Source organism: Fistularia commersonii, chromosome 17, assembly GCF_037954325.1.
Source record: "Fistularia commersonii isolate RoL2024-O1a breed Wild chromosome 17, RoL_Fcom_v1.0, whole genome shotgun sequence".
Classification (NCBI taxonomy): domain Eukaryota; kingdom Metazoa; phylum Chordata; class Actinopteri; order Syngnathiformes; family Fistulariidae; genus Fistularia; species Fistularia commersonii.
In genome coordinates, this window is record NC_141300.1 from 8,171,021 (window position 1) to 8,197,500 (window position 26,480).

The following is a 26,480-nucleotide window of genomic DNA, read 5'->3' on the forward strand; positions in this document are numbered from 1 at the left end:
GTCCTCAGAAAACAATCATAGTTTTTCCAGTATGTAAAGGTCACATTTTGTTATAAGTCATAAAGTCATGTGCTGATAAATACTGAATCTTTAATTTACAATCCCCCACAAATTGTGTTAGAGGTACCCAAACATTATGGTAAAAAATTGAGGTTGATCTTAATTCAACAAAATGAAAGTTTAAACATCTCAAATTTTTGAACACAGGTTTGTTTGAAAGATCATTTTGGTCATTTCTTAAATAGTGAAAACAAAAAAACAAATTAGAAACATATTTTTAGGTTTTATTTAGGTTCTTCACAATGAATTAGAAAATTTACTGGTGCAAGTGAACATTTTTTTTTTTTAAACATTTTTTTGAAGAGATGTCACCCTGACAGTGGTAGTGCATGGTGCTAACCGTGAGACATGACATACAGAGTGTTGGCCTAAGGCACACCTTCACAACCAGACGACTCTAAACATGAAGAAAAAGTGAGCCACGGCCAGCTGAGTCACCATGCATGACATCTAACAGCAACATCAAGCAAGCCACAATGAGTGTGTACAGTCTGTGAGAAAAAAACAAAAACGATGGAACCACACACTTTCAATTTTGTCATGTTTCTACATCCACTAGTGTTATATATTTCCATTTTCTGCTTACTTACAAACATTTACAAAGATAATGATGCCAGCCGCAGTACTGAAGAGCATTTTAGAATGTCTGGGCTGGAAATGCTGTATAAACTTTGTTGTCCTATGTTTGAAGCTGGGTTACTCCTCAAGCACAAGCCCAGATTTCAATAAGGTGCAAAATCATCTCTGGGTCTCTTGGGACAGTACAACTTCATGGATAAATCCTTTACCGAAGCCACCACCTCATCACAAAAGTTTAGAAATAGTGCTTTTCTGTGCCAATCTGAGGTAGAAAGAACAAAACCAACGCACTGCTCAACAACAAAAAGGTCTATTTCATCTGAGGAGCTCATTCTTTTGGGGTAAATATAAGGGAAAAAATCCAATTGGGAGGCAAATCTAAAACAAGCAGATGCTGCAAAATACAGTGATAAAGCTGGCTCCAGTCTTCAGACAGTTGCACAGGAAATTAATATGTCAGCTGGATAGCAATTATAAATTATACAAAAGAGTATTTACAGAGTTCTCAGCGTCAGACATGTTGGGACAGAAACCTGAAAGAAGCACTTGCATCCCCGTCCGACACACCAGAGCTTCTAAGTTCTGAGCAGCTGACGTTCATACAGTGCATCTCGGCAGATAATGCAGCACGCCCACTGTACACACACACAAACATACACACACTAAACAGCCTTTCAGTAACAGTGACAGCACGCATAGCCAGTTATTGCTTTATAGCAGAGCGCGCACGCGCACACACACACACACACACACACACACACACACACACACACACACACACAAACACACACACACACAAATCCAGCAGTAGTCATGGGTAAAGACAAGCAGCAGGAAACTTAAAAATCAACATGCAGGCACCTTCAATGACTGCATTACAAGTCTGCAAACAGCACCACAACTGTAAAAGAAAACAAAGTAAAGAACAAAGTGACGCAAGAAAAAAAGAAAAAAAAAAAAAAAGAGTTCAGACTGTACATTAAAAGCCATCCAGGTAATCATACGTGCTGAATTCATGAATTCAAAAGTAAAATATTAAACCCTGTGATTTAAAACAAATGTCTTCAAGGAGACAATTTGAAAAAATACTGAAATCTGAAACGAACTCGGTGCTTCTCTCTCTCACCTGCGTTCCCACCGCACACATTCTTTGGTCATGAAATAGGCTGAATGTGATTTTTTTGAATTCACACAACGCTCAGCCGCACAAAGGGCAACACGCAGTAACTGACTCGATGTCATCAGCATAGAGCGGAACAATTACAAATACAAGTACCTTCTCATTTACTTGGTTCTGACAACTCCTAAAAAGATTCCCAACATCTCCAAGGGCCAGAGCATTAAAACACAATTAGACCTATTCACCTTTTTTGTTTTTATGAGTTTTACCTCAACTGCTAGCATTTTTTGCTCTTGCAGTTATCATAACAAATCCAGACAATTTTTAATTAGTTTTAGATCCGTTTAATCAAATTTCCTCATCTTTTAAAATCTGATCTGACACAACATTAGTCGACTAAAACGGTTACTTGTGTGTTCTTTGCGAGGGCAAGCTGTGATTTTCCAAATCACTCGCCCAACATTTACTTCCTCGCTTCCCTGCAGCGTTGACTTGACACTTCCTTACCACCAATGACAAACATTTAAGTGACTTACAGAGCAAACCGGCTAGATGTGAAGAGCAATTTAAAAAGATGGATGGTGTTTGAGTTCTCTGTTGCCGCCAGCTGGCGAGCCACAGGAGTAGCAAAGGCACAAAAACAGATAGACAATTCCGACTGTCCTGGCCCCAGTGTCTCCTCACTGAAGCCCCTCTTTCTCTCTTTTTCTTTTTTTTACCCCCACCCTGGAGCCATAGGTCACATGCAGGCGGGAGTCTTTTGCATGGGGACTGTCCGTTATAGTGCACATTAAATATGACACACCTTCGTCTGTCAACTGGTGTGGGGAAGGGGCGCGGGGAGTGGGGTGCGGGGGGAGGTAAAGGAATTTGGGGGAAATCAACCCTGGAGCTCCTCAAAGCAGGTCTCGCACACCCGAACTGGCTTTTTTGAAGAAGGTGTCAGTGCATTCCTGGATGAACACTCGGCGCAGAAAATGTTTCCACAATGTCTGCAATGATGCTGGAGGGTCAGAGGAGCAAATTATTAACAATCACAAAACCCACAATAGAAAAAAAAAAAAAAAAGAGTCGCTGTCACGATGTCTGTCCTGTCACTGTTCTTACCTTCCTGACAGTGACAGTAAAGCCTTTTCCGCAGGCCATGCAGTTCTGCACCTCGTGATCTTCAGCCCACTTCCTGGTGAGACTCTGGGACTGTTTGATCTAAGTGGCAAAACACAGGAATGACATCAGAGTGCCGGCATGGACTCTTGCATGTGCGCGGGGAAAAAAAAAACAACAGAATCTTCACTGAGTACGAGAGGGGCCCAGGTTTGGAGACCCACCTGGAGCGACTGATTCTCTCTGCCGAGCTCCTGCATGGCTGCCGTGGTGTCATCCACCTTCCGCCTCAGTTCCATCACTTTGGCCTGCAGTTTCTCAATCTCACCCTCGCCCTTCACACACCTGAGACACAGTTGCACAAACAAAGCGCATTTGTTGAGCGTGAACTGCTCATTAACGGCAAATACTAAAAACCTAGCAGGCGACCTATTAGCTTGCCTAATTAACTTCTACCTTGAATGTTCCGCATTTTAACGATGTGTAATGCTACTGCCCTCAGGGCATGTTTTGTAAAAACTCATTTTTACAAAACCAAACATTTGTAACATTTCCTCTGGCAAAGTAGTGTGACAGACAGGTCTTTGCAAAGAACAATATACACTACAATACATGAACAGAACAAGCAATTTAATGAAAGGTCTTTGACATCCTCTTAAACGTTTACCACAAAATCCATCAGCATAAATAAAGAGATGTCATGACAAATGTAGATGTCATATTTTCTCACCTTATTTAACCTTGTAGTGCATCCTGTTTCTGACATGTTATAACTTGTAACTCTTAACTTATGTTTTTGATAATTAAAAACTTATCATCAGAAAGATTTATAATTTTCGGTTTGAAATGAAAACCAGGTTTTTCATCTTGAAATATCACATTTTTGACTTGAAAACAAAAGCAAATAACGTAGATGGTGGAGATTACATATTGTAAAAAACACTGGCAGAATCAGCTGTAACGCATATTCAGAGCGAAAGAGATGATACCACATTGAATTTTGGCCGGCTAACTATGAACCCTAAATCCAATCAATCAGTGCTTGATTGCTACTGAGATAGAACTGAAAACCAAGCACATTAAATTTCACTTAGTCAAGAAGGTACCTTTCTAAAAGAGCCCGCCTCTCGTCCTGGTTGTTCTGAACGGTGGCCTCCAGCACAGCGATCTCTCCTCGGAGCTCATCTGTCTGCTTCTCCAGCTCGGTGACTCTGCGTTGGCTGCCCTGCCACTCCCTCTTCAATGTGGCCACGTTTTCATTCAGAGCCGTCACCTGGATGCCAAGCTTGGCCTCGGCCTCCTCCCCACGCTTCACCTGGTCTTCTCTGGCATGCTTCTCTGCCACCTGTAGAGAGGAAAGTATTGATTGATGCTAAAGATCAATTGGGTTAAACTTTTTTCCTGCCCAGAGCAGCCTACCAGTTGGTCCTGCAGATCCTTAGTTTTGGCAAGGAGCTGCTCCTCTTTCTGGCTCCTGCTCTCCCTGGTGGCCTGGTGGTCTCTCTGCTCCTGCTGCAGGGCCCCCTGCGCTACCTCCACCTGGTCCTGCAGCTCCAGTTTCTGCTGGATCAACAGCTGCTTGACCTCCTGCAGCTCACCCATATCCTTGAGTTGAGAAGGGAGGAGAACCATACAAGGTGACACTTCAAAAGGCTGGTGCAGCTTTAAGCCCCAAAGTTATTGTTCCAACAACAGCTCGGGACACATTCTGAGGCAGCTTTGTTGAACTGGAAATTCCAGGCTCATGTCACATTGTCAACTCAAGCATGCTCAGCTATACGTTTGAAGTATGAGGCCCTGATGACCTGCGTGGAGTTAAGCTGTTTACATAAGACACAGGTATGGGAAGCAGGTCATGCTTGGCAGCGTGGGACTTCACATGGCAGTCAGTCATTCTCTACATGATTCCAGGCTTGGACACATGGACTAATAGCAGATACATTTCAATGACACAAGATGAAAACTACCTTTCACTTCCCTGTATACAGTGGCCCTGAAGCATCCCTGCCATTAGTTAGTTAGGCACAGTAAGAGGCGGTTTCTAGTAGTTCTTAAGTCATCAAAGCACATTCTAACACCCCAAAAGGCTGTTAGGTACGTGTTGTGGCCTGAGCATTCACCATGTTATGAAATAACAAATGTGATCTTCGGAAAAACAAGAATACCCTGTACATATCTAAACTTGTTCCCTTAGAAAGCCACTGACAGCCGTGCATGTGCTCAGTCAGGACATTATTTGCTGCAGTGGTGGGCCATCGGGGCCAACAAGGCATTCTCTGCTGGCCTAAAAAAAATCTGAATCACAGACTGATTTTAATTATATTTTGTCCATGAATATTAAATAATTCCTAATAATCTATCTGCCTCCTTTCATAGCTTTTTCCCTGGGTGTGCCGCTTCCAGACATGTATTTTCATATTAAAGGATTTAACAAATCACATTTCAATCACATGCTGGGAGTGCTTATTATTTGCCACTGACCGGCATGGTGTTTGGTGCCACACTGGGTTTGACTTGCCTAACCAAGGCAGCAACGAGACACCGGAGCACTGACGGACACCATTGCTGCCCAAAACTTTTGGGGAAACCAGAATGAATCTACAGCTGAGTGAGCAAGTGCACAGAGAGTAATGCAGGGCAGCTTGCACTGGTCCTGCGTTATGTTACAGGCACAGGTGTCCAGGATCAGTTTATCAGATTCGAAGATGTTACCAGAAATAAGTTGATGACATTGCAGGTCTTATTATCCAACTTTTGGTGGAAAATGAAATGTCTGAGTACAGTTGTGGCACATGTGTTTTGACGTTGCAGCAGTCATGTCTTCTGGATTAAATGGAGTGAAAGCCAAAGTTAAGAAGAGAGCATTTGTGTGTTTGGTGTTGACCATCCCAGCGTCCATTGCTTCTGATGAGCAAACATTTTAAGCCCTTAATGAAACTAAAACTTATGCCTGAAATACGACAGGGCAGCCTCGACTGTCAGCATTAGCTCTGATGGCAATAGAAAAGGACTTCTTGATGGAGCTAAAGCGCATGAATAATCTAAACGACAGAGGAATTGAACTCCTTTTGAGGAGAATGGATTTTGTGTACAAATCAAAATTTTTGGTGAGTAAAATGTTTCTATTTTCCGGAATAACACTGCAATTTTATGGGTATTCTTGTTGCTTGTTTATGTGTGTCATGTTAATAGCTGCAGTAGAAAGAGACTTGTGCACTCCGGATTTATTTCTTCAGCAACAGCATTCATTGAGTTATCTCTGCGATGTAACAACTCTTTGTACTGCATTTCTGCATAATAAAATGTTTTTTATAGCCATAAAAGTTATTGAGAGGTGGAGTGATAAATGGAGCACTACTTAAGGCCTCGGTGTGAAAGGCATGGCCCGCCACTGGTTTGTCGGCATGTATATCACTTTGACACAGGTTTATTTGCCATAAATGGATAATAATGAAACTCAAAGCAAACATTTCACCTTGCAACACATTCATTTCTTCTTTTCCATGTCTGTGATCAAGACAACAATTATTGTGAAAGGTTCTGATGCAGTCAGTCAAATGATTGAGGTGTGTTGTGTGTTTTGTTTATGACTAGATGTAACTGACCTTCTCGCTTTTCTCTTTAAGTGATTTTAAGTCAGATGTCAGTGTGATATTGTTCTTCTCAAGGGTAGTCTTGGCTTGGGTCAGCGCCTCCATTTTACTCCTCTCCTTGTTCAGTTCTTCCCTCATGAGACCCTGCGTAGGCAGATAATATTTAGAGGATTTGAACCTCACCGCACTGAGCCACATGCCTGTTCGCGCAAGCTGATTTTCTCCTTTCACCTGCTGCTTCTGAAGATCTTTCAGAGCTTTTTCCTGCTGCTGCAAACTCTGATCCCGGTTGGTGAGGTTCTGCTGAAGGGACACCTGGCTCGTCTTCAGTTCCTGGATCTGATTCTCTAGGGCAGTCTGATGGGCCCGGTTCGTGGTCAGCTCTTCCTGGGTCAAACTCAATTTCTCCCCTGAAACCTAAGAATCAGGTGGAGGGACACACGATTAGAAATGTGACTCAACATCATAGATCAAGTGGTCTATTTTCCATCTGTAAACCAATACGTCATTCACTTTAATCAAGGACTTCTTTGGGACAATAAATATGGTTCATTAAACCAGCATTACGTGAGATTTTAATTGAAGGAAAGTACTGTTTTTCCCCACAGCCACCACCAAAAACTGTACGGGTAACCCACACCATTCAGGAACAGATCTGACCTCCAGCAACAGGTCGCTGGAACATAAACATGGCATTATGGCAGGGTTCATTTTAAGTTGTGCTCCTTGCACACAATGAGCTGCATCCTCTGACCCTTTTCACCAAGAGCCATCTGCAGTGCTTGGACATAAATGATGGGATTGAACCACAACCGTGCATTCGAGGCCTGAAAAAACTGTAAACACTGTGATAATGAGACATCACAATGATGGGAGTTCCCATGATTCCCTGAACACACTAGCCAGAGACTGAACCAAAAAGCAGCAGCACTTTCTGCTGTGTTCTGATTGTAAAATAGGTTTAGTTCTTTTTCAAGCCAAACTTAAAATTGCTGAAAACATTTTTCTTTTACTCCTTGCATTTTTGTAACACTGGCCCTGTTGTGGGGATTTGTTTTTGTGTCTGTGAAAACCCCTCTAAAATTACATTACGCTAATTCATAAACTAAGCAAATCAGTCTTAAACAAAGCTTCCCTATCTGCATGAACCTACTTTCAAGTCTTGCCGCAGTGCTGAAACCTCCGACTCCTTTCCGTAGAGGTCGGACTGGAGCTTGGCGAGATTTGTCTGATTTAGTTCTGAGGTCTTCTGCAGCTCGGCAGTCCGGCTCTTCTCAGAGGCAAGCTCCTTGCCCACCCCCGACACCAGCTCCTTCAACTTCCCTTCTTCCTCTGACTGATGCAGGAAAACGGAGAAAAACAAACAAAGACAAACAAAAAAAAAATTAAAGATCTCAGGATTATTGCAAATCACTGCATAACAGACAATCTGTTCAATTACTTCTAAATAAACATAGGATATACGGAATCTTTAAAATTTCAAGAAGAAACAAGATTTTTATCAGGAACAACGTTTGAGGAAAGTTGAATTACATGACATTTTTGTCACAAAAAATAAAAATACAATCTTAAATTCATTCATTCATTATCTTAAGGGCTTATCCTGCACACAGAGTGATGTTACTGGGTACAATCCAAGCTGTCATCGGGTGATTAAAGCTGTAAGTGATTTCATATTTTTTGCATTGATATATTGCAAAGCCCAGCTAAAACAAAAAAACGGGAATTGCGGGAATGATACTCACTTTCTTGACATTGACTTCCTGTAACTCTGCCACTTGGCACTTCAGTTTCTTTATCTCCTCTTCAAAGGTTCCCTGAGTTGTTTTGAGTTTTGCCTGCAGTTTTTCCAGGTTACTTTCCTTTTCCTTCAGTGTCTCCACAGTTTTTGAGTGCTGCTTTTCCAGAGAACCAAGCTGCACCTTCAATGACTTCTCAACCTGAGATTTGTAGAAAGATGATGGTTCTTTAGTTGTTACATCCAATACTACTTTAAAACCATTTTTAGGAAGCTCACCTCTCTTATCTGCTCCAGCTGGTCACTAGATTCTTTCAGTGATTTGGTGATGGCATTGTTATTCTTCAGGAGCTCTTGTTTATCCTTTGCATTGGATTTTTCCTTCAGATTGATACAGAACAGTGATATACAAAATAGCAATTGTTCCACTAGCAGGAATTTAGGGTGAAATTCAAGGGAAATTTATACAAGGAAACAATTGTGTTTTCCAACACTCTTAATCTCCTTGCAGACAAGTAATTAAAAGTCTCTTTATGGAACAAAAGGCAAATTGATAAGAGAATGAGAAAACCCTGTTGGTGAACCAACCTTCTCCTCCATAGCTGACTTGTGGTTCTTCTTCTCAGTGTCCAGTTGACTCTGGCTCTCTTTCAGTGCCTTTTTGGTCTTGCCCAGGGTCTCTTGAGTTGAGGCCAGCTCCTTCTTTTGAGTCGCTTTCTCTTGCTGTGCCTTACTTAAGTCTGCAGTCAGGCTCTGAACCTTCCTATCTAACTCTGCATGCTTAGCTGAACCCTCCTTGGTCACCTGGTCAACATTCAGCTTCAGAGCAGCATTCTCCTGCTCAGAGGAATCCAACAGTTTCTGGGTGTCACTCAAAGCAGTCGTCTTTTTCTTTAATTCCTCTTGAAGATTTAAAGTCCTGCAAAGTATAAAGACACCCAGGTAAATCTTTAGAATACATTGGAATAAACAAAAAAAAAATCTTATCATCATATGCCAGTTTAAGTTATCTCACCCTGCTTTTTCAGCTTCCAGCAGGCGCTGAATCTCCTTGACTTTTTGCTTGAACTCTGACACTTCCTTCTTCAGCTTCTGTACCTCCTTATTTGCCTCGTCTTTAGAGGCCTGAACCTCAGTCAATTGGGTTTCCGCTTTCTGTCATATTGAAAAAATGCAGTGACATTAAAGAAAATAAATATTTTATAAAATTCTTGTAGAAACAGAACAAATCGAGTCATTTCAATCACTGGGCTGAAAATGTCAAGGACATTTCCACATATTTCTTAAGTCACATCTGCTCTCAGAATCAGCAAAATCTCTCAAATGGAACACCATTTGGTTAAAACTAACACTCTCTTTGTTACCAATTTTTTTTTTTTGTTTCCTGTATTATTTTAATTTCCTGAAATTAGCATAAATAAAATGATATTCCCATACGACGCCACACACCGCCATAGCCATTTTACAGATGGGTAGCACGGACTCTTGATTTGATATGCATCACGGCACATGGCTCTCAGTTTGGCTTCAAAATAATCATTACTCAACAAGTGTAGAGTTCAGTTCCTTTTCTGAACACCTGCGCAGGACCTTCTAATGCAATAAGACGTAACTGTATGAAAGAGAATTCAATGAGGGACAGACATTGGATGTTGATACAGTATATAGGATATATTCAGTATATACTTAAAAAAAAAATTAGGGGGTGGTGCTGCCATGAACACTTGTATTGACAGAACTACAGTCTTCACTGCTTTTCTCTGAAAATCTTGATGTTTTTTTTCCTCTTGCAACAGGACACTTTACTGTACAAATTGGACACTGCGAGAATGGTGCTTTAAGTCATTATTGCAACTGTGTTTGCAGGTAAATTTTGCCATTCATTCGCCCATAGTAGGTAGCTCTGAAAATGCACAGTCCACAATGACTCTTGTTATTTGTACTAAGATGGTGCAAAATGATCGAGCAGAAACAAGAGAAAATGTCATAATAGTGTGCTTTTCTTTGTTGACATCATGGGTGATCTCTGGTTCGAAGTTTTATATCAGAAGAAGAAAAAAACAGACCCTGCCGATCCCCTCCAGCTGCTCTGTACGCTGCTCTGACGCCAGGAGTTTGTCTTTGCAGTCCTTCAGAGCGGCTTCCAACTGGGCACATTGCTCCTGTCTCTCTTTCAGCCTCTGGACCTGCTCCTCCACTTTGTTTTGAGCTTTATTCAGCTCCTGCACAAAACACCAGAAGAGGGTGCAAAATGGAAAATACAAACAACCATAGTGAAAAATAATACCGAATGAAAGGAAGAAAAAAATTCACCACATTGTTTTTTTTTTGCCCCCCTAAAATACAATTATATTTCTACATATTACTATCAAAACATGAGAAACACCACTCAAGTTTAAATCAAAATTCAACTCCATCTATTCTAATACTGATTGGAAATTTGCTCTATTTAGACATAGAATATACATTTCTCCAGCATTTTAATTAGCCTTAAAAACTGGAACCTTAGAAATTCAACAAACCCTGACTCATTTTGAAACTCCACAGTTGCTTTCCTGTCAGAAATGAAGTCAAGAGGTGGAAATTACCACACATACATAGAAATCTTGATTGGATCTTATCAAAACCCCATCACTGTCAGTCTTGATTAGCTCTGGTCTATCCAACAAACTCACAATGTAAAATGGCGCTTATAGCTTGTAATAGTTATAATTTGTTTGGATATTGACGTGAAATTGTACAAATGAGAACGTAACCTAACCTGCTGCTTGTCCTGAAATGCATGCTGGGCAGTCTCCAGACTGTTCTCCAGGTTAGCCTTTTGTGCAGCTCTCGCTGCCTCTGTAGATAGCAGCATCTCTGTCTTTGCCTTAATCTGTGGTTAGGAAAACAAACAGAAGATGATTGTATTTTTTGAAGGATTGGACATAATGGCCATTTGAGCAGAGCTTACTAGCATGCACATATAAATAAGTAGCGGATAGAGACAAACCTGAGAGTCCAGCTGTGCTACTTTCTCCTTGCTCTCTGCAAGCTGAGCGGTCAGTTCACTGACCGAAGTCTCCAGGGTCTGAGCCCGGTCCTGGGCTGAACAAAGCAGGGTTTTCTGCTCCTGGACCTGCTCATGCAGATTATCCTGGGCTTGCTTGTTGCTCTCTGACTGGTTTTTCAGCTTGTCTGTCAGCTGTGTTACCTTTAAAATGAGAACAAACGGCAATCATCAAGGCTTTGACATACATCGAAAAAAAAAAAAACCAACAACACAGAATTTACATCCTGTGTTGGTGTGTAATTTGAATAACAGGCTTTGGTTAGTGTCAGTATGATTTTCAGCATGTATGTTCATCTACCTGTTCCTGAAGTGCATGGTTTTTTTCCTTAAGCTGGTTGAGGACAGCTGTCTCTCCCTCCCCAGCCTGGATCTTAGCACATAAGTCTTCTCTCTCAGCCTCCAGCTGACTTACAATATCCTTACTCTTCTGCAACAGAGCCTCCAGGTTCTGGATTTTCTGGTCCTTATCCCCAATCTGACGCAACACCTGCTCCAAGTCATTCTAAGACACCCAAAATAAGTTTTGTTATGGGATTTACCTCTCAATAAATACATTTGAAAGCCAACATGCCCACACATGTATTGTAATATTTGCATATGTAAATTTTTTTCTATAAATAGTAGAACCTTTACCCACAGTGCATCTTTCACTCAATGCCCTTTATTGCGTATCTTCTATGCTACTAACAACTTGTTATACGATTTGGCAAAGCGTCAATGCAGACAGCAAAGGAAGAATTTCTTCATACGGGGAACACGTTTCCTTACTGTGCATATGACAATGAACACTTTGTATCCTTTCATACAATGAAAAACAGCTACAGGTAAATTTTATCTTTTGAAGGTTCTAGTGATGACAAGTGTTTCAGCAATATTTTTTTAACTAACGTGCTCGTTGTCAATTGATTTGAAAATCATGAGGAAAATCAGCAAGATACTGCAGATGTCCACTGGAATTCAGGTAAAAATAATTAAAAAAAGGTCAGCTGTAGAATAGCAATAAATGACCTATGTATGGTAAAAAATATGAAAATTACAAGAAATACCATAGACATAACAGTAATACCATTTACATTTGGATTGCCCTGTCTCTACTCATGTGCGTGATGTACCACATGGCATGATTGAAAAATCACAGCCACTTTTACTCCAGAGTTCAGGAATTGAGAAAAACTGGGAGGCCTATTTTAAGTGATTATAGAGTTTCTCTTGGCTTCATGTTTACTGATATCAGTATGACTGCCTCATGTTAGAGGCACTGTCATCAGCACCTGTGCCTCGCGGAGTTTGCCGTTGGTGTTTTGCTGGAGAGCCTGTAGCTCCTGGTTCTGTTGCTTGGACTTTTCCAGCTGGTGTTGCAAGTCAGTGTTTTTACCAGTGCTCTCTTTCATCTAAAAACAACAATCAAGAAATTGTTAGTTTACATTTCTTCTTAAATCAGTTTTATGTATAATCATACTAAATCATCTTTCTGATTTGTTGTTATGAATAAGTCACATAAGTTACAAATAACGTGTGTTTATTTGCGTATGGTAAGCCCACCCACCACTTTGTCAGGTCATAGAAAAATATTATGAGAGATAATGTTTGACTTAGAAATAATCAATTGTGTTTTTTGAGGTAGCAGTTAGAGGGGGTGATGAACTGGATTGGTTAAATTAAACAGTTTCTTATTTGAGTTTATAAAGAGGCAAAGGCAGGGGGGCGATAATGTCCCAAATCACAAAAACCTCAATTGTTAACCCAAAGTACAATATTACCATTCTCTAAGCAAATCCAGGGTGGACAACAATACTGATAAAGTTAGTATCTAAGCTGTTTCACTGGGCTGGATATTTTGCACTTTGTATGTGAGTGTAAGACAATGAAAATCCCATCTAAACACAAATGTGTCAGCCACATTTTGCATTTCTCTAAGTTCTGTCTACCTGTTCTTCAGCTCGGGAGAGCTTGAGCTGTAGGTCGGCTGCTTGCTGCTCACGGTCTTTGAGCTTTTCCCCAGAAAGCTGCCGCTGTTCTTTCAGACGACCTTGCACCTCCCCCAGCTGCCGCTCTGCCTCCAGAAGTTTGGCATGCAACTAGAGGAGTCAAGAGAGAAAAGAGACATTCAAGGCAACTAACGCAAGAATTCTACCTCAATGAGTGGTATTAACTGTTCTCTATGGAACTGTTTGTGTATGGCACTTGTGTATTCTTCTTACCTGACTGATCTCGGTCTGCTGCTGAGCACCTTGGCTCTCTTTTTCTTCTCTCTGCTGTTCCAGCTGTTTCCTCTCAACCTTCAGCTCTGCGTGTTTCACCTCTAACTCTGTAATCTCACTCTTGAACCTGACCACCTCTTCAGCTCTCTGTGCAAGTTCTGCATTTGCCTTCTGCAGGGATGCTTCTGCCCCAGTGGCGCGAGACTGGAGCTCTTGGATCTCCAGTTCTTTCTCCCTTAAAATATCCTGGACTCCCTTTTTGGAAGATTTCTCAGCCTGCAGTTGCTCTTCCAGCTCCTGAGATTTCTTCTCCTTGCGTGCCAGCTTTTCAGACATGTTCTAAAGACACATGGGTCAGATGAACACAGCAGAGATTTGGGAAATTGGAAGAAAAAGCCAACACTGACAACTCTGATAAGGAGAAAATAATTACGGGAACAGACAATCAAACCATAAAAGCTGTATTTCTAGTTGCTAAAGGAGAGGGGGCAGTGTTTCAGACAATCAATTGTGTGAGGTATCAATTACGCTTTTGGTAACATTAACAATTGAAGATTAAATTGTTACAATAACATGAGTCATTATAAGGAATAAGCATACCCAGAGTGTGGTATCCCATTTCTAAAAGACAGTTTTACAACTTAGATCTTGGAATACTGTGGCACGTGTGCAGCACCTGTCCTGGTGTCAGCTGTGAAATGATTCTAATAGTTGCATATGTTGCTAACTGCTGTGACACAACGCTTGGATTTCACAGACCCCAGTAAATCTGGTTTCCAGTCAAGTGCAGCAGAGGGCAAACATTATCAATCCTCTGTAAGAATCTCCTTTCCCCTCAACTCTTCATTTCACCTGTCTCCATGTCACAGACCTGTACCTGCACTCCTCTTGGTTGACCATAGATGCTTGCTGATGACTTTTACCTTATATTCAATGCAATTAACTCTGCTTTTTATCTATATGCTAGAAATGGGCCATTTCTGGGTCCAGGGATGACGATCAGAGAATTTTCATTTTTTCAATTCACCTTTTATCTTTGCAAAATTATTGACATGTTAGTCTGGAGAAAACCCAAAAATTATCACCTTCCATTGCATTAATTCAACTGCCCAAGTGTATTTCAGCCTGTGCAGGAGATCTGATGTGATAATAGGCTAATCCTATTGGTTCAAACATATGAAGGCATTTGATTTTAATTAAAATGTCTTGGTTGCATATAAGAGCTGGTGGCAGCAGAGCATTGCAATAAAGTTTGATGCTGAGCAGCAGATGAGGGTACGCAAAAATGGGGCTACTCCTTTATGTATGTTAAAATTACAAAACAAAAGAGAAATGCTAATTAGATGTATTAATTTAAGCTGTAGATGCCACAGCTGGATAACTGGTGAATGACTAGTAATTATAATCTGGTGTGAATTTTACCTGACTTTGCTGCTGCACATTATTCAGAGAGCTCTGCAGCTGGTGAATCTGTTGTGTATAGACAGCAGCTTCCTGTGGACCCTTCTCCAGCTCTGCCTTCAGTTGGGATATGGTCATCTGAAATTCACCATTGAAAGATATAATCTTTGGATAAAACATTTAATGTACAGTTAATGAACTGAAAAATATCAGTATGTGTGTGTGTGAGGGGATGGGGGAACTGGCATGAATGTCAATGATAGAACAACACTGATTTGACAGAACAACAATGAGCAAAAACATAACTAAGTAACTAAAAGCTGAAAGAAAACAACTTTTTTAAAACCTTTTGAAAACGGAGGGAGACTGAAAAAAATGGCATCCAAACGCAAAGCTGACTCAAAATGTGTTTTACCTCCAGTTTTCGAATCTCGAAGAAATTGTGAGTGTTGGAGAGGGTTCAGTATATGATAAGCAGTAGAAGGGGAGGGAAGGAAAGATACAAAGGTCAGTGACTATATGAGACACTGGGAGCCATCCTGCCTCACGGAGAAAAAGATGGTAACAGAGTATCTGGAATTATCACAATTAGTTTAGTCATGCGTCATAATGACCATATTGTGCTTTGACAGCAGTAAAGTTCACATCCAAATCAAATAGATTAATTACAATGAATTGATTACAACTGACTGAAATAATTGGAAAGTGTTCTCCCTTCCAAAAAGTGATCACAGTCATGAATCAGAGGAATCCAATTAATTTTGCCCCTCTGGTTTGTCACTAATTTAACAAAATACTTCTTCCTACGAAACTAAAGATCTGACTGCGACAGTAAATCAAATCTTGAACGAAGGAAATTGCATGTATTATATGTGGAGCAGACGGTAACACTGCACATTTCACGACATTGGACTTGGGACAACAAAACTCACTACTGATGAAGTTACACAAGCCACCAAATGAAACATTTCTTTGGAGAAAACAGGATTGCCAACATCAATTTGTAGCACCACAGATGCAACTGAAGTATATGAGAAGCTAAGTGAAGCAGCTACGTATCACAACATTGCAAAGATGTACTGAGGATTAGGTTAAAAGCCTGGAGATGCTTGAGTGAGTCAAAGGACCACTCACTTTTAAAGACCTAAACCAACTTACATTAGTTAACAGAGAGCCATCTGTGTTACAATTACAATTGTAAATAGAATTGTCAGCTGATTTTTTTCTACATATATTTCTCAGAGAGAAAAGAATCTTGTTACCTAAACTACATTGTGTAGCTTGAGCGGAAGGTGACTTCACCATATTGTATAATACAGTCATTTGTTTATTCATTATCTGTACAGCTCTTCCTGTGTTAAGGGTTGTGGTGAGGCTAGAGCCTATCTCAGCTGTCACTGGGCAAGAGGTAGGGTTCACCCTGGATCTGTCACCATTCAATCACAGGGGTCACATTTAGAAACATACCTCCCACAATCCAAAACATGCAATAGGTCTATTGCAAATCTCTAACTCCACCGCATCCCTGACTATGTGTTAGGCGGTATAGATGATAAATGAATAAATTCACCTTTTTCTATTTCATTGTCTTAATTGTATAGCACATTGATGCAAAATGCATTATACATTTAATATTATCATTGTTATGTAACCATTCATTACCTCATTCAGACGTCTGGATAATTTAGGGTCTCCAATTAACCTACTATGTGTTTTCAGACTGCGAGAGGAAACCCTTGCAAACAGGTGAGAACACGCAAACACAGAAAGGCCCCCTGGTGGAATTGAACCATGATACTCTTACAAATCACCAGAGTTACACAACTAGTTGTTTGTTTTTCAAAATCTTCCCTTTTTGATTCACAGATATATACATATTGTTTTCTGATGTAGCAGGAGCAACTTAGACCTTGAGTTAATGGAGCTGCATGCTGTTATAAAACTGCAGCTACTCACCTCTGAGGTAGTGTAATTAGCTTGCAGCTGCTCATAGTGGTTTTTCAGGCGTTCAGACTCCTCTTCTCTCTCCCTCGTCATACTGTCCATCAGTGTCTGCACCTGCACAAGCTCCTTCTGTAGTACTTCCACATCCTCCACTCCCGGTCGCTGAAGCTAAGTGGCAGTAGAGAGGCAAAGGGTTGAAACAGAACAGAAGGAACACTGCACATTCAAACATTTTTTTGTCAAAACCATGTGCAGCTTCTATGAACTGTGATTGCCAAAATAAAAAAACAGGTCTTATGAGGAGTTCTGCTGGTGTCATATCTGAAATATTGTGAACTGCTTGGCTTCAGCTTGTTGGATTACATGCGTTTCATTTGGAATCAGGTGAAAAGAGCATACCATGTAGGTAGTTTGCAGGGATGCATACTGTATATGCAGAAGTACCATTCAGTCACCGGTGACAACATATGCTTCATATCGTTAAAAAATACCTGATCAGTTTAAAATGGATATGGCAACACATTTTCTTAAGCTAATGCACTTAGAACCGTCTGCCAATGACAATGTCGAGTATGAACAAGGTCATAAACAGCCAATCATATTCCTTATTAATGGAATGATACAGTAATGGAGTTCCCAATTTATCACATGGTATTGCTTTGCTTAAGGTGTGGTATAGTTTAGGCAAATTAAGACCATTTTATTAGGTGCATGATGGTCCAGGTTCAAAAACCTCACATGTTCACGAGACCCTTATGAACTGGAAATAACAACACAGTCCGAAGAGGAAAAAAAAAAAAAAAAAAGTGCTATCCAAGGGGCAGTTTTTATTTGGTTTGATGTGTCGCGGGTGAACCCCATTAATGTGGTAAAAGTTGTTAAAGTGTTACAAAATTCATACAATTCTCAGATGGAAATCCTGTAAATTCATGAAAAAAAAATCATAGTAAAACTGATTTTTTTGTTTATTTCTTACTTATTTTCTAGTATTTGAAATCTCAACAATCATGAAAGGTGAAGAGAAAAAAGTTTCAAGCCTCTCAAAAAGAGAAAAAGATGAAAAATGAGTTGTATGCTGTACCAGCTCAGTTTGGAGTCTCTCGTTCTCTTTATTCTCTTGCTTCAGCTGCTCTGTTAGTGTGACAAGCTTCTGGTCTGCAGCCTCTCTTAAACTCCTCTCTTCATCATAACGGGACTTAATGTCTAGTGGATTCAACAAATGAAAATTTAGTATTTTATTTTATAATATTCGATACTTTACAATACAAATATAACACACAACTGTCCATAGTACAAATGGAAAATCTGTAAGAGGCCACATTCGAAAATACTTATGAACAACAACTTATACAAAACTGGATAAGTGAATTAACTGAGCTTCAGCATGAATCGAGAGAAAGAGCATACTAACCCACTATCTCTGTAGCCAGCTGGGCTGCCTTCTGCTCAAACAAATCTTTCATCTGTTTGATGTTGAATTTTTCCGTCTCTGATTCATTCAACTTCCTTTCTAGGACTGATAAAACAGCAACCCATATTTATCACTTTACTATAATTTCTATTCGATTGTATTGTAAAAATGTGTACAGTCTTACGTGAATCCTCTGAGGCCACCTGTCCATCGCTCTGTGGAGCAGGGAGAAAGAGTGCAACATCTTCAGTAGGAGGAAGCATCATCATGTAACCAGGCAAGACACTGTCACTTGAATACATATTAAATATCTTGAAGGAATTACTTGCTTCAGTTGTCCTTGGACTTTGTCTAGCTCCTTTTTGAGCTCTCCAGAAAACCATCTTTCTTCCTGATGAAGAAAAACAAAATCATACACAATCAGGTCTTTGAATGTAGTAAGGACATACAGTCTAGGCAATTGGGCATACCTTGAGGGATGCATGCAGGTCCTGAACCTCTTGCCGTAACATTGTGAGGTCTTCCCTGGATGTTAAATCATATAGATTAATGTTTTTAAACATTGTATCAGGCTCTCCATCACAGTGAATGGCATGATTCACGTAAATCGCACCTGGTGGGAGCCACATGAGCTGGGAGGTCTCCGGTATCATGGAAAAGCTCATAGTGTTTGAACAATTCCTCTGCAGTGTTGTGCGACTTCATGCACTGAGGACAGATGAAGCCCTGAACACAGAAGTACATGCCATGATAACTGATTAGACTCTCAATTTGGCAGCTCAGAAATAAGTGAGTATAAAAAAAAATCATCAGAATGATTTACCTCAGAGGTTTGATCGTGGTTAAGGTTTGTGCTGGGCTGCTCTGACTCTGCATTCTGGGAGCCCCCTTTCCCAGGAGTCTGAAGGAGAGAGAAATTGAATTTATTGACAACAGTGTGATATAATATGCAGTGCGACACTACCATGATGCCATATTCTCGAAAGGCGATGGAGCTCTCGGGGATGAATTTTGGAGGACCTCAAAACTGAACGAAATAGTGAGATAATCTAAGTGAGCAGTATCTTCGTATTAAATGTGTAAACTGGGTGCAATGTTGGTGAAAAGATCACTTTAAACCCTCTACTTCAAATTTCCTTCAAACTTCAATTAGTTCCAAGTTTACACTAAATAACGTGTCATTTTACCTCAGCTGCTGAGCTACTCAAAAATATTTGTAAATTCAACATAAAAAAAATTACATTTCAAAAATGTGTTTAAAAATAAAGCCTAACTTACACAAAAAAACAATGGAGAGCTCAAGTCAAAGCCAAGACCTCAATTTAAAGGGAGAACTGTGACAGGGCTGAACATCAACTGACCACTCAAAGTTTCCATTCAACATGTAAAAGTTTGACCTTCTTTTTCCCTCTCAAGAATCGGAAATAATTGGTCAGTTTCCTCATATGAAATGCTGCTACTGGTTTTTCCATGTATTGAGGGACATTAGTGCTGCCTGACTTTCCTTCCTTTTATACAATATTAGTAAAGTATTATTAAATCCATCCACTCCAAATTTAATGAAAAAAAATGGGGAAAAAAAAGCAAAGATAGTGACAATTATAATAAGAATGGCTAAGACCATCCTTATGTCAATCAACATTTTTTGAGTCCTTTCCGTTCTCATAGCGAAAATTACAAAAACATTTTGGCAAACTAAAATTAGACGTTAAGTATCCAGCAATTATTGCTTCTTATGTGTAAGAGAACAGTTACGATCAACACTGCTGAGGCTTCCAAACAGTCCTTTGGGAAGCTTCACAGCCATTTTCATTCAAAAAGTCTAGGACATTAAATGCATCATTTGCACTCCTGTCAGAGTTTGAGATTCAGTTGAATATTTCAACAGGGAAACGGCAAACATGCTGAGAGAATTAAACACTCAAAATTAGAGAGATTTAATGAACATAAAGAAAATATGATGCAAATGCTGTGCTACCTGCAGTGCAATCATAAACTTTAATCTAAGATGAGTATGCATGAATGAATGAATGCCTTCAGTATGTGGTGGCAAGGAGGCATTTGTACACTTTGAGCACCTCAAACAGTGCCATGACCTAATTCAAGTGTTTTATGATGATGATATATTAAATACTTCAATGCTAACTGAAGTAAAATATGAATATCCAAAAAATACTCAAAAATATGTAAATTCATTGTTGTCCAATTGCAGTTTGACATTTGACAGGTTCAAGCAAATATGACTTGAATAGGTTGTTAAAAGTTCAGGTCTTAAAATAGGTTCACTGAATTACAGGTAAGAGCATGAATATCTAATGCCGGTCTGATAAAAGGGTAAACGTAGAACTCAAGAAAAGTTGAGATAAGAGAAAAACTGTAAAAAGATTAATTAAGAATAAAGATGAAAACTAAATAATTAAAGAGATGTCATTTCGACTATGTTTCCGCAAAGGTAGGACAGACTGTAGTAGAAAGCACGAGCACTGTTTAACGTTATTGTATATAGATACAAACACCCTCTTAATTTTCACTGACGCTGTAATATCGTTTTCTTGGCCTGGTTAGTTAAAATATTTAGCTACAAGGCGATTCGAGGTATATGCACATTAAAACATAAACCCAGTAACACTAAATAACGTAAATTTCAGTTGCCTTTCATTTTAATGGCATGTGAAATTAATGACTCCAATACAGGCCGAGGCTCCTTAAGTGTACACAATTATGCACCCCACAGCCGTGTGGAAAATGTAGTTCTGAGTAAAAGATAAGTTCGGGAGCCAACCTTTGCTAAATTTGAACCATTCCATACAGAGGGGGCAAGTTGGTCATTTCCCAGAAATATCGTTATTAGGGAAGTAACAAAACCGCTTGGGTTTTTCTCACCCTGCTGTCAAGGGACCTCCCACAGGTCTCCGCGAGCTAACTGCGGTGCTAACGAAAGAGGAGTGGACGATGAATTATTCTACCGCTAACCTATCAGTTAGCTAGGTAACAGAAACCATGACAACAAAGTCGTTCCGAACCCAACCACTTTATCTTGTAATACTAATCATTATTGTCCGCTCCTTGTGCCATTGCTATGTTTGACATTTATTTTTACTCTCCTCATTGGGAAGATTGCTACAGCCGGCTACACTACTGGCTGGAATAGCATCAATCATTCCAAGCCAGTTAGCATGAAATGGCTAACAGTGGCAGCCCCACAGAAGGAGCGCTTGATATGTAAACCTAAGAACTGACCAAGTTTTTCTTCTCGAAAATTGCTGATGAAAACTCGGAACCCACCTAAGCGCGACACTCTTTTGTACAAAACATGCGTCACCGCCTCGAAAAGCGAAAAAGATAGGCCTCCGTGTGGAGGGAAAAAAGGCTAGTTTTGACAACAAAGCGATACACTTGGCTTTGAGTCCATACAGGCTTACCATTTGTAATATTCTTCTGAGCATTTCTTTGACCGTTTGTCCAGAAACAAAATCCAATCAGTCTTCCAGGAGTAAAGTTTACGTCGCTGAACCAGGGACACCTGACCGGGATCAGGCAGTAGCAACGAATGGGCGGGTCTTGAGAGGCTGACCTCGGAAGACCGTCTATTTACAACATTATGCCATAGTATTTTCATCTCACTTTTCTTCACAGTAAGTGCCAAATGTTACTGTTATAATACGAAGACTGGGATGAGAACAGATTTTTATTCATCAATTTATTCATACTTAAATATTTTATATACAACTCGATGGTGAGGAACATGATATTTCAATCACATGCACGCATAGAAAATAAAAATTGTATTGACGGATTCTTCAGTACGAGAACCGATGATGGTCAACAAACTAAAATAAAAACAGTCGTTTTCACTGCCGCGTTGGTGTGAAAGGAAAATAGTCAGGCACCTCCTGAATTCTACCACGGTTTCCCCACTGACAGGGACTTCCTGTCAGTTTTCTGTTCATGGTGGGTGGGAGTATTTCCCTGTGAAACAAACCCAAGCCAGTACCCTCTAAATACTGTCCATTCAAATGCAACAGCATTCCAGAGGCTCTTCAGAAACCATATTGTTCAAAATCTAAGAGAAGCTTGTCTTGCTTTGAAACAAAGCAGTTTTGCTTTGTCAAAACTCCAGCTGTTTTTTTTCTGTCCGTGAAGGCACTTGAAAGAATTTGCAAAAACACGTTGGATTTCTCCTGTGAAATATTTAAACATTGACAGGATTCACACTGGTTTTGAAGCATTTAAATTTTTTTTTTCTTCCTGAAAATGTTGCAACATACAATGACTGATTTGAAAACGAATGTGTTCTAACTTCTGCAAAATTCAAAATTGAAAGACGGGGTAGCAGACATGTTCCAGGCATTTTATTGCGTTGTCATTAAGTGTCATTTCATTGTGATGTCTTTTGCATTGACATTTTCCTAATCATTTGTATTACACTAAAGATGATGTTATGTGTGTGTGTTTGTGCATGGCAGATACAGCAGGAGCAGTAGACTTTGCTCTCTGCTCCCCCTCAGATAAACATGACTTGAGTTCCGGTGAAGTGATAATTTACCAAGCCAGTCAGGTAGAAACAATTGATCAAATTAAAACAATAATCAAATCTTAACAATGTTTTCATGCTCGTGGAGCTAATCCTTCTATAAGCGCCTTGTGGACTCAGAGTATGTCACCAGGTCACTTCATCTAGGAGCAAACAGTTTTCTGTACTCGCCCCCCAAGGTAAACATCCAAACATTGTGAGCACCAAAAAAGAAAAAAAACATCAAGTGCTATTCAGTACATAAGACAAAAATAATCTTTACATTGTGAACACTCAGGAAAAAAAACAGTCCATCTATAACCATAAGCTGTAAAGTTCTCTACCAACTGGTGATCACCGTCATAAAATAAACTGAAAACTGGACTCGAAAAAGTGTTACACAATTTAGTTTCACTTCAAATTGCTGTCAAATCAAATCCAGGAAGTCTGTAGTGTACATATTGAGAACTTGTGTTAGTAGTTAATGCAGAAGTCTTTCAGATTTTTTCATCCTCCTGTACTTGCTCCTAGGAGAACAGCTTACAGCTTGGGTAAAATCCTATCTATTAACCAGATCAGGGGCTTGTGTGGCGCAGACATAGTTAGATGTGTTGTTGTCCATCACTTGGGAGCCCAGTGCATTTCCATTAGTTGAACTACAAACTGGGCTGCATGTGGGATTGCAGGTGCTTTTCAGTCTGTACAGATATTCTGCATGATCAGGTTTGTGGCTCTGCAGCACTCTGATAGCCTCGTCGACCTTGAACCATTTACGTTTCCTTCCTGCAAAACAATTTTCAGAAAGAACGAAAGCAAGTTGTTAGACAGTTGTATTTCGCCGATAACCATGAAGGTTGTGTATCATATTGTTTGAAAATAGGTTCTTAGTTTGAAATATATATATTTTTTAGACACATTAGTGCATCTTCTTGTCCAGCTGAAAGTCCTGTAAAATCCCTCCTTTGTTGAAGTCATGAGGGAAATCTCATACTTAATAGCAATTGGGCCATTAGCAATTGTTATAAGAATAAGCAAGTTCCTGTCTAAAGTTGGTTCAGACATTACTCCCCCAAAAAGAAATAATCTAAAAATAAATCCCATTTTTTTTTTACTACAGAATAATAGGTTCTCGAAAATTGGGAGCATTTTTACAGACTTCTAATATCAATGATTTCAACTGAATTTTAAACAATTTATGTCATGGACATACAAAATATACTTGCATTGTGTAACGGACATGTATCACGAATGAGTATCCGATTCTTTGGTTCTTTCGAAACCCAAGTGAATATAATTCAAATATCAAAGAAAGCCTTCACATTGTATAAGTTGTCCCTTCAGCGTTTGAATTCCATCTGGGTTTAAATCAGGTAAAACAGATCCCGGTTTTAGCTTACCATTTCTTTAAAACTGGCAATTGAGAGAGCTCATTTATGCTGCCCAGATTTATTTGATTCCATATGCTCCATAACGCCACAAAGACAATCATTGGTTACAGCCTAAAATACAGTGATTCTGCTGTGGAAACATTATCGTATCGTATTTTTAAGCCTCTATCCTTTCAAACTGGATAAATAATTTTCATGATGCCTTGTCACATTTTTTTAACTTTAGGCTCATATTTCAATGTTTTTACGAGCACTGCGTCCTCATGTAATTCATTTGGGGAGCGTGTCTCACATGTGATTTCCCACACCAAATATTGTTGCCTCCTGCAACCTAAAAATGAACTAATCAACAACCAAAAACAAAACCACAATGGAAATCATGTTTATATGGTTTTGATTTTTCTACAGACGCTGGCACAGAAATGTGTGGTTGTGACACAACATGCTGTAAAGAGTGCCAATAAGCTCTTCCATGGATGGACTGTAGATGGCAATAACACATCAAAAGTGGTAACTCATGACTAACTACCAAAAAATTACATAAAATCCAAAGCAATTATGAAGGGTTTTTTTTTTCCCTCAAAATTTACTTTGCAAATGTCTCACGACATAGATAGATATCCTCCACGCCTATCAGGTCTAAAGGTAAGACTAAATAGATTTAGTTAGCGCTCTAGATAACTTAGCTTGTTTTTAAAAAGCATTTTATAGTACCTAAAAGCGATTTCCATTTTTGTTTATTGCAGGAGAGTGAATGTGTAGCAACTGTATACCAAACATGGACACTGTTTGTTTTCCAGAACCTTAAGCTGAGGGGCAGGGAGCCTGTTCTAGTTACTGTGTCAGTTAGTCAGCCGCTGAAATATGGCTGCTTGAAGTCAAGTTCTATTGACTATGATGAGCTAATGATTTTCACAATAAAAAAGGATCAATAGCATTGTCAGATTTTACAATATGCAGTTGCTGTAGACCAAAAGAGAGAAGCTCTAGTACCACTGTTCTGTTTTTGCCAACTATTACAAGCTATGATACCCCGGTGCCCTGTGCAACAACAAGCTAAGATTTTATATTGGCAAAAAAATATTTGGCAGCAATCAGTAAAGAGGATGATTTTGGCTAAACTGGCAATAATTGATTTCATTGTATCATTTTTTTTTTTAAAATCTGTTACCACTTTTTTGTGGTACTAGATGTGTCATTTTTTTTTATTTACCACTATTTTCCCTCCAGCTCTATGTAAGCCATCCTGGGCAGAGATAGACAAGGAGGAACACCATAATCTGTGTCTACACGTTCTCTACTTGGCCAATCATTTACTTATGTTAACCACATGAATGGAAATATATAGCCCTTGTTTATTGCACTAGTGCCCCGGTCCAGAAACGTTCCTCACTGACGCTGTTCAGCAGTAGTTTGGCTGAGCTCACTACAGGCGCATCTCTTCAGTTCATTAAAGTGCAATATTATACAACATACTTTGAATAAATCGTGCAGCACATGCTTCAGTTCTAAACTTAGAGTGGAAAAAATAAGGCATTCCTGACCTACTTCAGTTGGTGTTTATGAAGCCATCACATTACCAAGTGTTTCAAATAAAGCATCGCCCATAAAGATGATCTGTCCGGTAAACTGTACGCTCCAAGTTATTTATGCCTCAAAAGCATCTCCTCACATTCAATTTAACTGGGATAATCGCTGTTTGTGTGTGAGGAGAAGATTCACTCACTTTCTATTGACACCATGAGATAAACCACTGCTGGCCCATCAATGGGGAGAGGACAAATTAGTCTGGGACCGCTCAGCCCTTTTCCCGCAGTGGCAGTTCTTGTCACAGAACAAGAGAGGACAATTTGAAGGAGGAGGTTTAAAGTGGTTGGTAGAAAACGGCATACTGTTCTGCAAACACTCCTCTCAGAATAGAATCAACTTGGTCATGGAAAGTAAAGAGTAGAAATGAACAAGGTCAAAGCTTTCTCCTGAGTTGTCTTGAATAGCCGATGGTTCATCCTCCCTCCACCCACACAAAAAGGAAAAAGAAAACTGACATACATTTACTTTTGTCTTATCATATCTATCCGTCAACACCATCAGGCTGTCAGTTGCTGAACGACAAATTTCCAAGATCACAGCCATCGAGATATCTCGCTTCTCTTGCGAAGAATACGACTGAAAGTATAAATGTCTGACTGAAAAAGTGGATTACTAAGATCACTAAGTGATTTCTGAATAGAGGCATCACTATTATGTCTTTTTTTTAGCATTTCAGCTTCATGAGACACTACTGACAAACACTGGATTTAAGTGAAAGCACAGATCTGCTAAAATCCCCAAATGCTATCAGTTTACAGGAAAATGATTGATGGGAAAATAGGTCAT

At 39.7% G+C, this 26,480-nt stretch overlaps 2 protein-coding genes across 7 annotated transcripts in view; both read right to left on the reverse strand.

Annotated features, from left to right (window-relative positions):
• Positions 1–73: 73 nt before the first annotated feature.
• On the reverse strand, positions 74–21,741 carry eea1 (early endosome antigen 1). Of its 4 annotated transcripts, none has more exons than XM_086163891.1 (30): positions 21,626–21,741; positions 19,027–19,104; positions 18,817–18,911; positions 18,674–18,728; positions 18,529–18,594; positions 18,388–18,418; positions 18,204–18,308; positions 17,874–17,995; positions 16,805–16,960; positions 15,264–15,278; positions 14,870–14,986; positions 13,448–13,786; positions 13,175–13,324; positions 12,518–12,637; positions 11,545–11,748; positions 11,187–11,387; positions 10,956–11,069; positions 10,261–10,416; positions 9,210–9,349; positions 8,783–9,113; positions 8,474–8,575; positions 8,202–8,396; positions 7,610–7,792; positions 6,688–6,873; positions 6,469–6,600; positions 4,283–4,468; positions 3,970–4,208; positions 3,088–3,208; positions 2,867–2,965; positions 74–2,762 (listed from the first exon to the last, which is right to left on the reverse strand). In XM_086163891.1, the coding sequence occupies exons 1-30, from the start codon at positions 21,647–21,649 to the stop codon at positions 2,640–2,642; spliced, it is 4,185 nt and encodes a 1,394-aa protein (XP_086020017.1). In that variant the 5' UTR covers positions 21,650–21,741; the 3' UTR covers positions 74–2,639. The 4 variants fall into 4 exon arrangements, with proteins under 4 accessions (XP_086020017.1, XP_086020015.1, XP_086020019.1 ...); XM_086163889.1 differs by having other exon boundaries at positions 18,817–18,929; XM_086163893.1 differs by having other exon boundaries at positions 18,533–18,594; positions 18,817–18,929; positions 21,626–21,688.
• A 134-nt stretch (positions 21,742–21,875) lies between these two features.
• The window catches only part of nudt4a (nudix (nucleoside diphosphate linked moiety X)-type motif 4a), a 21,782-nt gene continuing 17,177 nt past the window's right edge, over positions 21,876–26,480 (reverse strand). For all 3 annotated transcript variants that reach the window (XM_086163901.1, XM_086163900.1, XM_086163899.1), the window contains exon 5: positions 21,876–23,499. In XM_086163901.1, the coding sequence (XP_086020027.1) occupies positions 23,276–23,499 (224 nt within the window). In that variant the 3' untranslated portion in view covers positions 21,876–23,275. The remainder of the gene's footprint in view (positions 23,500–26,480) is intronic.